The sequence below is a fragment of the Microtus ochrogaster genome, unplaced genomic scaffold (genome assembly GCF_000317375.1).
Source record: "Microtus ochrogaster isolate Prairie Vole_2 unplaced genomic scaffold, MicOch1.0 UNK14, whole genome shotgun sequence".
NCBI lineage: Eukaryota > Metazoa > Chordata > Mammalia > Rodentia > Cricetidae > Microtus > Microtus ochrogaster.
The window spans coordinates 2971408-2984773 of record NW_004949112.1 but is presented as its reverse complement, the minus strand read 5'-3'; the positions used below and the strand labels follow the sequence as shown (position 1 = coordinate 2984773).

General features: G+C 53.1%; 1 protein-coding gene across 2 annotated transcripts in view; it reads left to right on the top strand.

Annotated features, from left to right (window-relative positions):
- The first annotated feature begins 5064 nt into the window (after positions 1-5064).
- The window catches only part of Syt3 (synaptotagmin 3), a 15605-nt gene continuing 7303 nt past the window's right edge, over positions 5065-13366 (top strand). Inside the window, exons 1-5 of one of the 2 annotated variants that reach the window (XM_005366878.2) lie at positions 5065-5132; positions 5752-5895; positions 6910-7075; positions 10538-11063; positions 12482-12857. In XM_005366878.2, the coding sequence (XP_005366935.1) occupies positions 6925-7075; positions 10538-11063; positions 12482-12857 (1053 nt within the window). In that variant the 5' untranslated portion in view covers positions 5065-5132; positions 5752-5895; positions 6910-6924. Of the gene's footprint in view, positions 5133-5627; positions 5896-6904; positions 7076-10537; positions 11064-12481; positions 12858-13366 lie in introns of those variants that run through there. The other variant, XM_026789129.1, reaches the window with a different exon arrangement.

Sequence of the window (13366 nt, the reverse complement as noted above, 5' to 3'; positions counted from 1 at the left end):
CTGTTTGGAGGGTTTCCTTTCCCATGGCTGCACTGGCTGCAGCCCTGTCTGGAGGGTTTCCTTTCCCATGGCTGCACTGGCTGCAGCCCTGTTTGCAGGGTTTCCTTTCCCACTTGCTTCTGCACAAACCCTGGCAACTTGGCTGACCTCTTTCTGGGGTCAACTCTTGCTACTGAGCACTGGGAGAGAACATGGGCATCTATCTGTGGACAGGGCTGTGTGTGGATCTCTATGACTTCTCTCTGAACCCCAGGGCCTATCCTGGTCCACTTCAAGTACTGGTTTTTCAGGTGGTGTTGGGTGGCGCCACAAGGGGTTCCCAGCAGGTAGGCAGAAATGGGTGGGTGAAGGGAATACCTCAGGAGATTGTGGGAAGGAAAACAAAGGGATTTGTGCAAACTCGTTCATTTGTTCACCCACTACCCCATCATTTACTCTTCCCATATCCTCCATAAACACCATCATCTGCGGCGAACTCCTCGACCAGCGAGAAAGAACGACCACGACACGAGGATTCTTCTCAGATTACGCTTTACTGGAGTGCACTTGGTTGAGAGATAACATGAAGCGAAGGGGCCCGAGAGCACTAAGGCAGCTGCTTATATATGGAATTGGCACATGGGTTGCCCTGTGATTGGTTGCCACCATCAGCTGACACCAGACTGCATCGAGATAGGCCCAGGGACCCCCATTCACCGCGCATGCGGGAAGTGGGGGACAGGCAGCTCTCAAAGGCATCGCCAAATATGGAGTATAACCGGCAAGACAGGATGTGGTGCCATCTTGCAATGGCGATCCTGTCTGGCTCCCTGCAATCATCCACCCATCATTCCTCTCTCCAGTCTTTCAATCATCCACCAGTCCTTCCCTCCACTGTCCTTCAGCCAGACACCCAAGTACCATCCGTCTCTCCATTCCTCCGTCTGTGTTAGCTACACCATGGATAAAAGCAACTTACAGAAAAGTTTATTTGGGCTTCTGATTCTGGAGGGGAAGTCCATAATGGCTGAGAAGACAGGATAGAAGGCAGTCAGAGCAGGAAGCCGAGAGGTCTCATCTTCAGCTACAAAGAGGAAGCAGAAAGAGGGAACTGGAAAGCCCACCTTGAGTGAGTAGCCTACTTCCTACAGCAAGACTCTATCTCCAAAAGATTCTGCAACACTACCAACCAGGACAAGGAGTTCAAACACGTGACATGATGGGGGAGAATTCTCAGGACCAGGATTCAAACACATGACATTGTGGGGGACAGTTCTCATTCATTCAAACCATCACACCATTCACCCACCCATTTCTTCTTTATTCACCTTCTTGGCGGCTTGTTCATCCATTTGTTCAGTTTGGTGAGTGTGATGTACCGGGCACCGTCCCAGGCAGTGTGGACATCAGAGAATGAAAGAGCAACGTGATGCCATCCTCACTGACTGGCCCTGCCCCTCTCCTCCGCCAAGTATTTATTGTTCTGCTATGTGAAGCGCTGTGACCAGGCAGCACTTACTTGGGGTCTTGCTTTCACTTCCATCATGGTGAGAGCATGGCAGCAGTCAGGCGGGCACTGCTCTGGAGGAGAGGCCGGGAACTCACATCTTATCCACAAGCTGCAGGCGGAGAGGGGAAGACTGAGTCTGATGTGGACCTTTGAAAGCTTAAAGCCCACCCTCAGTGACTTTCCTCATCCAACAAGGCAACAGCTACCCTAACGTGGCCACTTCCTAATCCTTTTCAAACAGTTTCACTAACTGGGGACCAAGAACTCAAACATATGAGCCTGGGGACTATTCTCATTCAAACCACCGCAGCCTCCTCCCTCCATCTTTTCCTACCCTAAGCCCCACTGTTCCCCTGAGATCAGCTCATGCATCCAGAAGCCTCCCTTGACATCCTTCTCAGCACTGGGTGCCATGGACTTTCCTGCACAGCCCCAAGGTGGTCCTCGCCTGTGTCCTTAGTCAGTACTCTCAATGTCAGCTTTTCTTAATTTAAAAAAATATTTTCCTCATTGTATCTTCTCTGTGTGTTTACACACCCATGCCACGACACACATGTGTAGATCAGATGATAACTTGGGGATTGAAGCATGATTCATAAAAACTCTGAGAGAGAAATTGGGGTTCAACCTGAAGATTCAAAAAGCAAAACAGCCAGCCACTGGCTCTTGCCTTGACCTCAGACTGAAATGGCGATCCTGCCTCCCAGAATCTCAGAAGGAGACTGTCTGAGAGCTGTCTCGCCCCGTTTTGTAATCCTCTCTGGGGCTGGGATTAAAGGTGTGTACCACTGGGATTAAAGCATGCAGCACCTGATTTCTATGGCAACTAGTGTGGCTACTGGGATTAAAGGTGTGTGTTACCATGATCTGGTCTGTGAGAGTGACCAGTGGGGCTGTTTTTCCCTCAGATCTTCAGGCAGTCTATGTTTATTAAAATACAATTGAAATGCCTCTCCAGGGGATGTCGGTTCTCTCCTTCCACCGTGTGAGCCGTGGGGATCAGACTTAGATCATCAGGCTTGGTGGCAAACTCCTTCACCCACTAAGCCGCCTTGTCTCCCTAGAAAGAACCGCTGGACTGTATTACTTCCTCTTCTGTGAATCAAGTAGGATGAAGACAGCCAGCTCACTCTGTTTCCTGGTTCCCTTGCTTCACACCCAAGGTCCTCTAACATCCCGGATGCAAATCAAGGTTCCAGATACATGTTAAATCAAGGTTCCAGATGCAGGCCTAAAGTGACTTTCACATTAATTCGGCTACTTGCCGTCTGTGTGAGGTGAGTACTTGCCCTCTAGGGCCTCCATTTCCTCACCTGCCAGTGCCACTAAGGAATAAATGCAGAAGTATAACCGCTTGCTCTGACAGCACTAACCGCTAACCGTGAAAGCATACCTCGGGCCCTCCCCTACTACTATAGTACTGAGATACACATTCTGTCCTCACTGGGCAGGCAGGACTCGAGATACTTTAGTCTTCAAAATAATGTTGTATTATCCGATTACTTAAATTATGATTATCAGGGCTGGACTGAAACCCCGTTAGCAAAGAGCTTAATGTGTTTCAAAATGAGTTTGAAGACCAGCCCCTCACGTGAAAAGTCAGGGGTGGTGGCACCCTCCTTTAATCTCAGCTCTGGGTGCCAGAAACACATGTATCTGTGGGACTCACAGGCCGGCCGGCCGGTCTAGCCTACTTGGTAAGTCCCTGTCTCCCCCCAAAAACAAGATAGATAGCACCCTGAAACCTGCACATGCATGTGCATGCATTCACACACACACACACACACGCACGCACGCGCACACACACACATGCACACAGGCAAACATGTGAACCAATTATTATCATCTTGGGGGAAGGTTAGTGGCACAGGCCAGTATTTCTAGCACTCAGGACGCTGGGGCAAGAGGATTGCTAGTTCCTATCTAGTCTGGGTTCTATAGTAAATCTTGTGTCTAAAAAATAGTTTTAATTAAAAAATCCTCATCATTTACAAAGAGGGAAACTAAGGCAGTTAGAAATAAAGCCACCCCAGGTTGCGTCGTATGCTGAACTTGCATTTGAACAAGCGCATTTTCCTGAGTCGCACAGACGGCTAGTTCTTTCTGCAGCTGACACGCATGCTGGAGCTGCCTCAGATTCACACTGTTTCTCTGGAAACGTGTCATGCGGAGATGGCAAGCCCATCTGTGTGCACATTTCTGAGTGTGTATGTCACTGTCTGCATCTCCCCACATAGGCATTTCTCATGAACCCTGGTCAGGCTGAGCTGCATGGCTGGGACTAATCGCTAAGGCCAGTCACACCTCTGGTGGGCAGACATCCCTGCAAGCTTCCTCGGACTGAGGGGAAGCTAGAAGCATAAGCGTGGGGCCCTGGATGGAGCCAGAAATCTTTCTGGAGGCTTCTGATGACTGCAAAATGCATGCATAGGTTACAGTGGGGGAGGGCAATCTAGTTAAAAGGGTCGCATTGAGCCCAAGGTTTCAGACATGCTAAGCAAACATTTTCCCACCAGGCTATAGTTCAAGCTCCTCACAGGGAGATTCTACTAAACAAGGGTTCTACTGTTGAGCAATGCCCCCAGTCCCTCACAGGACAGGATTCTAGGCAGATGCTCTAGCACTGAGCAATGCCCCAGTTCCTCCCTGGGGGATTCTAGGCAGGGGTTCTACTGCTGAGCTACACCCCCAGCCCTCTTTTCATTTTGACACAGGGTCTCACTAATCTACAGAGGCTGGCCTTGAACTGGCCTGAAACTTGCTATTTTCCCTCACAACCAGAGTGACCGGGATGAGAGACCTCTGCCACCAGGCCTGGCAGCCATCAGTCTTGCCCTTGGAGGTTGTGTTTATTTTGTGTAACTGGTTGGAAGAAAAGGGGGGACAATAGCAATGAGTGAGACAGGGACCTCCAAGGCAACCCTCAGATGAGGACCCCGTCGGAGGGACTGGATCTCTACGGGCCTCAGTTGGTCTGTGAAACGGGAATAACACGACTGCACTCATCCCTCTGCCAAAGCGAAGATGCTGCGAGCAGACGTCTTCAAAGCTCTGAACTGATTACCTCAGCGAGTGGCAAATATCATTAGCTGGTATTCATATGGCAAAACCCAATGCTTTTTGCCCGTAAGTAGTTGTTAGCACCTGCTTGGTGCCAGCGCTTGATGTACATGGGCTGGCTTCTGAAACTACGTCCCTAAGGAGTAATTTCATTGTATTTTGCTGGACATCAGGATTTGGGATGCTTCGAGTCTCAAGGGGTCCATGGCAGGATTCAAATCTAGTGCCTGTGGTTCTACCTCAAACCTGAGACCTCCTGTGGCCAGCTTTGAATTCCTTCCTGCTCAACTGCAAACCCTGAGGTCCGGCTCTCTGGAGGACAGAGTATTTGTGGCCTGGGACTTTCTGAGTCCTAGCCTTCTAGGTCCCTCAGGTGGCCTCGCACTGGGTGGAACTGTGCTGCCATTGTCCAGGGAGATGTACACTGTGGATACAGCAATTTTGACTTTTGGGTTGCTTGGGTTGAAGCAGTGGAAGGCCTGGGGGAGGAGCCGAGGAGCTGCGACCGGTGTGGGGAGGAGCCAGGCTGGCACCGCGGCGGGCGGGCGGGTGCACGCGCTGGGCTGCAGCATCCGCGGCTCCGGTGAGTCCGCCCCTCCCCCTCCCCCTCCCTAGCCTCATCCCAAGGGGGCGGCCCCGAAGAGGTCGGTGCGTAGAGGGGCGCATCTGAAGCTGGGGAGCTGGAGTCTGTAGTGACAGCTCGAGGGAGGGGCACGTGGCCCTGGAAAAAGGGGATCCTGATTTCAAACACCTGGGTGCACTCCACCCCTCGCCCACCCATTCCCAGGGCATGGGGATCAGTGACCTATTCCATGGCCCCCTAAGGATTAGAGCCACGTGACCTTTCAAGGTCCTGGACACCGTTCACCTCTCCTGCAGCGTCTTGGGACCCTGACATTTTAACCCTTCCAACACCCCCCTCCAAAAAAAAAAAAATCTCATCTTCTGCAGCCCAGAGATGCATTGAGAACTCCAACTCCCAGAAGCCCTTGCAGCTCCGGTGCGATGAAACCGCAGTAGCACTAGCAGCAAGACCTGCTGGGAGTTGTAGTCCCTAAGCGTTTAACTGGCTGCTGGGGGCCAGGAGGTGGAAGGGGGCGGCTGGACCTCTCTGGGGTCACCTGGGGTCGCCCAGCTACTTCGAGTAGGGCAAGACGCAAAACTTGAGCTGATTTTTTTTCCCTCCCGGCTTGGGTCCACAGATCAGACACCAGCCCCCCTTCTTTGCACCTGGCAAGCGTGGAGACCGGTCCGCAGCGGCTAGGCTCGTCCATCCTGCAACCCCCATGGGCTACCGCCCTCCGCCACCTCGGCTGCCACCCAGGACAAGGCAGGGGTAAGCACAGGTGAGTCTGACGCTGGCCGAGTCGGAGTCTCCCTCAGCAGTCCCTTCACCTGACTCTGTCTGGCTCTTGTTCTTTCCTTCCAGGCCCCCTTTCCCACCCATGTCTGATGTCTAGCCCCAAACCTTGTGTCACTCTCTCCTCTCCCACCTCCACCTCTTGCTCCTGCTCTCTTTTTTTTCTGACCATGCGTTTGTCTATCTGTGTGCCCAACTCTCTTCTCTTGCCTTGTGTCTGAGGTCTCCAGCCATTGTCTGACTATTGGACTAGGAATTCAGCATCTCCTCTCTCTTCTGATCTACCTGTCTCTTTGGAATGTATTTCTGCCCACACTCCTGCCCTTCTTCACCCCCCCCCCACGTCTCTCTCTCCTTCCTCTCTCTCTCTCTCTCTCTCTCTCTCTCTCTCTCTCTCTCTCTTTCCCTCTCTCTCCACCATGCCTTGGTTATAATGAAGTACATGCCGCTCCCAGCCTCTCCATCCTGAATCCCTATGCTACACATTCTGTGTCCATCATTTCCTGACTTCACTCTGACCTCTCTCTTATCTCTGTCTCTCCTCTTAGCTCCCCTTCCCTCAACTTGGGGTTTCTGTCCCCCGTGTGACTCTCCCTTCTTCCAACCCCCCAGCAGCTTCCCACCCTGAGCTTCCCACCAAAGCTCTTCCACCTGCCCCAAATGCTTTCCTGCCACGGCAGGCTGCCCACTACCGATGCCTGACTCCACCTTCCACTCTGGTTCACAGAGTGCCTGCCCTGACTTCCCTGTGCTCCCCTGGGGGCATGTTCTTGTAGTCTGAGAGTGCCCTACCTTTTGCTGTGGCTCTATTGATCTGTTTGCTTCTTGATGCCTCTCACTGGATGGTGATCCCAAGAAATGTCCTTAACACCTGTCTGTTAGTTCCATCTCCGGGTCCCTGAGCCGCTGCTCTCTGACCTCTGCCCCTTTACCAGTCCCTCTTCTCCCTGCAACTCTCCCTGCTCCATCTGCTTCTCTCCCAACCCACTCTTAAGTGTAGGACCACGTGGCCGCTATGTCTGGGGACTACGAAGATGACCTCTGTCGGCGGGCCCTCATCCTGGTCTCAGACCTCTGTGCCCGGGTCCGAGATGCTGATACGAATGATAGGTGCCAAGAGTTCAACGAACTGCGAATCAGAGGCTATCCCCGGGGTCCGGATGCAGGTCAGAACCCCAGTTGTCCCAACTGGCCACTGTCTTCTGTGCACCTCCACAGCAGCAACGAGTCTGGGAAGGTCAGGGCAGGCTGCTCAGTGTTCCGCCCCCTTATGAATCTTGCCTGCTGCTGCTCTGTCCCCAAACCTTTGAAATGGGAGAAATAGTTGTGTGTTTGGTCCATCTAACCCCTGACCTTGGAGTCATTGGCCTCCTCCTCCCTAATTATGACCACCAAATATCCCCTTCAGGAATCAGGAATCTGATTATTTCCTTCTTTTTTTTTTAAGGTGAGGGAGGGGTGAGGACCAGATAGGGCCTTATGGAGCCCAAGTTGGTCTTAAACTTGAGTCCTCCGCCTCAGTCTCCCAGGTGCTGGGATTACAGATGTGAACCATCATACCTAGCTCTAGGACTAAACTAGCCAAAAGCAGGGGTGCTGGCGGGGGAGGATGCAGAGGACAGGTGACACCAGGATGACTGTCCCGTGTGTTCTCTGTGAGGTCACAGGTCACCTTTAATTCTCCCACCTTTGGTATGTGACACATTGCCCACCGGAGAAGCTCCCTGAAACCTTAGTACTTAGGGTTTTTTGTTTGTTTGTTTTTTAAGTTTGGTCATGTGACGTATTCATTTAACTTCTACGTTGCCATGACCAAATTCCTGGTGGAAACAAAGAAGGAAGATTCACATCATAGCAAAGGGCCGTGGGCACAGCAGCACAGACAGCATGGCTGACCAGGATGTAGAAGATTCTGGGGATGCTGGTGTTAGCTGCCTCTCTTCTTTCATTGCATTCTGGCCAGGGTGGGTCCTCCCTACTCCGTGAATCCTCTCTGGAAATGCCCTCACATACACAGAGGTGTGCCTCAGGCTCCTGGGCTTTTGCTGCTGCTGGTGTGTATGCGTGAATGTGTGCGGGAGCACATATGTGGGCATGCGTGCATGTATGCACGTGTGTGTATGTGTGCGTGCATGTGAGTGCATGCATTTGAAAGTCAGAGAGCTCTTTAAGAGCCGTCCACTTTTTATTTATTTTATTTTATTTGTCTACATATTTTACTTGCATGTATGTCTGTGCACCATGTACCTGCTGGTACCCATAGAGGCCAAAAGAGGCTGTTCGATCCCCTGGAACTGGAGTTACAGGTGGTTGTGAGCCACCATGTGGGTGCTAGGAATTAAACCCAGTTCAAGAACAGCAATTTTTCTTAACTGCTGGCACATACCTTTTAACTTTTTGAGACAGGCTCTCTTATTGGCCTTGAACCCATCAAGTGGGCCAGCCTGAGTAGGTCTGTGGGTGCTGAGATTACAAGCGTGCACCATTATGCCTGGCTATATTTATATTGGTCTGGAGACTGAACCGAGGCTCCTCTGTGCTTGCAGTGCAAATGCTTCACTGACTGAGCCACCCCCAGCCCCTTGTTTTGCATTTTGATATAGGGTCTCACTCTGTAGCACAGACTGACCTGGAACTCCATATGTAACCCTGGCTGACCTTAAACTCACAGCAATCCTCCTATCTCAGCCCCCTAGGTACTGAAATGATAAGAATGAACCACCTACACCTAGCTCCTAGGTGATTCTAAATTTAGTTGACTTGACAGTGAAGAGCAGCCATCACGGGTAGATGTGGTAGGCTGTCCACACGGCAGCCCTTAATCTTTCCAGATCGTGAACTGATAGCCCATAGCTCCCAATGTAATTCTGCACTGCCGTCAGCTACCCAGTATGGCTCACGCTAGTTCTAGGCACACAGCTGCCTTGGCCTTGCACCCTCTGGGCTGTGAAGACAGGCAGGGAGCCAGAGAGACTTGAAGGATCTAGATAGAGTTCTCTGAATAGGGAATCCTATACTGGCAAGGTTGGAAGTGTCTGGCCCATTTCCTCTATGACCCCCATTGTCCCGGTGCCTCCCATGCACAAGAGGCTGCTAATATCCCGGACTCTGGTTTCCAGTAGCGTTTAGGGCTCTCAGTGGGGTGGGGTGGCCACTCTAAGGGAGGTGGCGGGATGAAGTTCAGACTTCCTGCACCAATGCCTGGCACATGTTCCTGAGACGCCCCCTCTGTCCTACAGCATCAGTCTTAGGTGAGAGATAGGCTACATCACATGTAGGTTAGACAGTAGCGGAAGGACTGACGTTACACCCTGCCTTTGCTTCACCAGGTCATCTAGAACTAGGAGGTGTTTCCTTTTTCCTGAGTGTCCTTAGACACAGCAATCACAGTGGGTGACCCAGGTGGCAGTGGCTGAGTTACCTGCTCCCACCCACCACGGTTCTCCATATAGGATAGAGCAAGGCCTCATCCTTATTCTACCTCCAATCCCAGGAGTCACCTTCACAGCCTGAAGAGTTACATCCATGAACCCCACTCCTGGTATCAATCACTAGAGGAGTCACAAAACCCCACCCCCAGTATTAATTTCTGAGAGCGACACAAAGCACTGGCCTTAAGAAATGGGCCATGCCGAGCATGCTGCTGGCTTGTAGAAGGCACCAGTTGGTGTGTGTATCATGTGACAGCGGTCGTGAGTCTGACCATTTGAATAAGGAAGTCTTTCTGAGGCCACTGCTCATCAAGCAGTACTGAGGTGTGACAGTAAGAGCATAGGTTTTAAAGTGTGGAGCCTGTGGGGTGTGTGTGTGCGCACGCGTGTGCGTGCTTGTGTGCGCTTGTGTGTACGCATGTGTGTGCGTGCGTGTGTGTGTGTGTGTGTGTGCGCGTGCATGTGTGCCTGCTTGTGCAGGAGGTCAACCACGGATATTATTTCTGAGGCACTGTCCACCGTGCTTTTTGAAACAGACTCACACATTCACCAAGCACGCTGGGCTGACTGGCCAGCAAGCTCCTAAGGATCCTGGCTCTGCCTGCCCGGTATGGTGCAGGCGCCAAACTCAGGTGTCACACTTGTGCAGCGAGCACTTTCCTGACTGAGGTCTCTCCCCAGTCCCCATCGCACCACATCTTCTGACCTCCACTTCCTGTTGTCAACACTGGAATGATTGTGTGGTCGGTCTCACTGGGTGCTCTGGGGTGGCAGGTATATTGTCACATCTCAGCAAATATTTGTTATTGTACTCGGATGTCATTTGCCTTCATTACCTCAGCCGCCACAGAGAGCGGACTGTAAACCCCTCAGAGGCTGAGGCAGATTTCCCAGAACAGACAGCCAAGGTTTTCCTGGTTGTCGCCGAGCTTTTTGGGGTCTTGTCCTTCAGAAGTTGCCCTATGACGGAGACAGTCTTCAGGACTTCCTTCTCCAACCTGCCACCCGCTACCTGCAGAATGTGGTATGAACCCCACCGCCTCGGTAAAGCAACCGTTATATAGCGGTCTGACTACAGACGGGGTACAGAGCTCCAAGTCAGTCATCCTGGGAACCACACAGGACAGTAGATGCCAGACGTTCTTGGGAGAGCGCTGACCCCTCATGATCCCTGAGCTCTCTCTTCACTCTTTCCAGACATTTCCGTGAGCCTGCTGTCGGTCATCGTGACGTTCTGTGGCATTGTCCTCCTGGGTGTCTCTCTCTTCGTGTCCTGGAAGTTGTGCTGGGTGCCCTGGAGGGACAAAGGAGGCTCGGCAGTGGGCGGCCCCCTGCGCAAAGATCTCGCCCCTGGGGTTGGGCTGGCAGGCCTGGTAGGAGGTGGTGGGCACCACCTGGGAGCCAGCCTTGGAGGCCACCCCCTGCTGGGTGGTCCACACCATCATGCACACTCAGCCCACCATCCGCCCTTTGCCGAGCTGCTGGAACCGGGTGGCCTTGGGGGTGCTGAGCCTCCGGAACCTTCCTATCTGGACATGGACTCATACCCAGAGGCTGCTGTGGCCTCTGTGGTAGCCGCTGGGGTCAAACCAAGCCAGACATCCCCAGAGCTGCCTTCTGAGGGGGGGACAGGCTCTGGGCTGCTCCTGCTGCCTCCCAGTGGTGGGGGCTTGCCCAGTGCCCAGTCTCATCAGCAGGTCACAAGTCTAGCGCCCACCACCAGGTGAGAGATGGTGTTGGGCTGGGGCCTTCACTGTGAGGCTTTGCTTCTCCTCTCTGTCTTCTTACCTTTGGCCCTTCTGACAGAGCGGTCAGAACAGGTAGTGGGAATCTGACCCCTGGATCCAAAGGAGGATGAGCTGAGGCCTAGACTCCTGGACGTAAGAGGAAGGGAACAGTGCCTTGGGTTCATGGGTCCAGACACAGAAGCAAAGCCGACAAGAATCCAGGGTTAGACACTAGCATAGTAGTGTACAAATTATCCTGGCCATTTCACAGGCTGAGGAAGGAGGGGCTAAGGTTTTCGGCTGGCCTGGGCACTTAGTGAAACCTGGTCTTAAAATGAAATAAGAAAAAAAAAGATAAAATAAAAAAAAGAAAGAAGGCCAGGATGCATCTCAGTGGGAGAGCACCTGCCTAGAATTTCCCAGTGAGAGAGTGGGGGTGTGACTGAGAGGTCCCTTGGGAGATGCCAGGGTGGGGTCCTGCACAAGAGCTCTGGCCTAGCTTCCCGAAAGCCCTAGGTTCAGTCTCAGCACTAGGGGCAGGGGTGTGTGGTTTCTGAGGGGTAGGCAATTATTGATCCCATTCAGTGTGAGCTATGGTTAGCCTGGGCCCAGTGTTCACCTGATCGTTCTGTCTTCCTCATTGTGTGCATGTAAGCATAGGGTCTGGTAGGAACTGGACCAGAGATGCATGCTGTGCCCCAGGCCTCCACTCTCGGGCTCTGACAGTCCAAGGGGTATGAGTTAGGAAGACAGGGAGGCAGCTCTGGGCACTGCCAGAGCCCCACAGAGATCCCAGCCCAGTCTTGGAGGAAGCTGAAAATTCCCTGGAGGTAGAGCTACATGGACAGTCATGGTGGGGAAGCTAAGACAGATGTGCAGGTAGGGGCACGTGTCCTCACTTTCAGGCCAGAGAAAGTGAGGACAAAAGAGGGCAAGTTCTTGATGGGGGAAGCTGGGAGGTGGCAGGAGGCAGATCTGGACCAAGCCTGGGACGTGAAGCTGCAGGCAGACACCAGACCAACCAAGGCTAGAAGTGGCAGGGGTAAAAGCTGTGTCCTGAGGGCACTGGAGAGCCACAGCAGGGTGTGAACCAAGGAGGAAAGGTACCAACTCTTGAGCCATCTAGGGAGGGAGAAATGAAGACCAGCAGCCCAGGCGGGCAGAGAACAGGCTCAGCCAAGAACAAGCCACAGAGACAGCAGTGACAGACTTGGGAGGTAGGAGGTCAGCTGAAGATGACTTGGAGGATCTGGTAGGGTATCAGAATGAAGAAGTCCAGATGACCTCTGGAGTTAGACTAGAAATGTGATAACATCCCTGCTGTAGATGGGGAAACTGAGGCTCAGTAAGCACAGGTGTCTTAGCCAGTCAAGGACAGGTCTGCATCTCACCTTGATCTCCCCTTGACACACAGGTACCCAGCCCTGCCCCGGCCCCTCACCCAGCAGACCCTGACCACCCAAGCAGACCCAAGCAGCGAGGAACGGCCACCTGCACTGCCCTTACCCCTGCCAGGCGGCGAAGAAAAAGCCAAGCTCATCGGTCAGATCAAGCCAGAGCTGTACCAGGGCACTGGACCTGGTGGCCGGCGAGGCGGCGGGGGTTCTGGGGAGGCAGGGGCACCCTGTGGCCGCATCAGTTTTGCCCTGCGGTATCTCTATGGTTCTGACCAGCTCGTGGTGCGGATCCTGCAGGCCCTGGACCTCCCAGCAAAGGACTCCAATGGGTTCTCAGACCCCTACGTCAAGATCTACCTGCTGCCTGATCGCAAAAAGAAGTTTCAGACCAAGGTCAGGGCAAGGAGGAAGGATTCATAGTGTGTGTGGGATCCACCAGGTTTGAGGGAGGGAGCTAGGAAGGACCCCTGGGTCTGAGGGAGGAGAGCTGAGGTCAGGATCCCTGGGTCTGTGGGAGGAGAGCAAGGGCCTGGAGCCCTGGGTCTGAGGAAGCATGGCTGAGGTCTCTGTACCATGAGTCTGAGGGACGAGTCTGGGGAAGTCACCTGGGTCTGAGGAAGCATGGCTCAGGTCTGTACCATGAGTCTGAGGGAGGAGTCTGGGGAAGTCACCTGGGTCAGAAGAAGGGAGGTGAGGACTGGACTCTTGGAGTCGGGGGAAGAGTTCTGGGTCTGGACCTGGATCTGAGGAAGAAGGCTTTGGAGGAGACTTAGGTCTTATGGAGGAGGCCTGGGATATGGATCTCTGGGCTTGAAAGAGAAGGGCTGGGGAGGACGCCCACATCTGCAGGAGGAGGGCTGGGGAGGACCACCACATCTGCAGGAGGAGGGCTGGGGAGGACC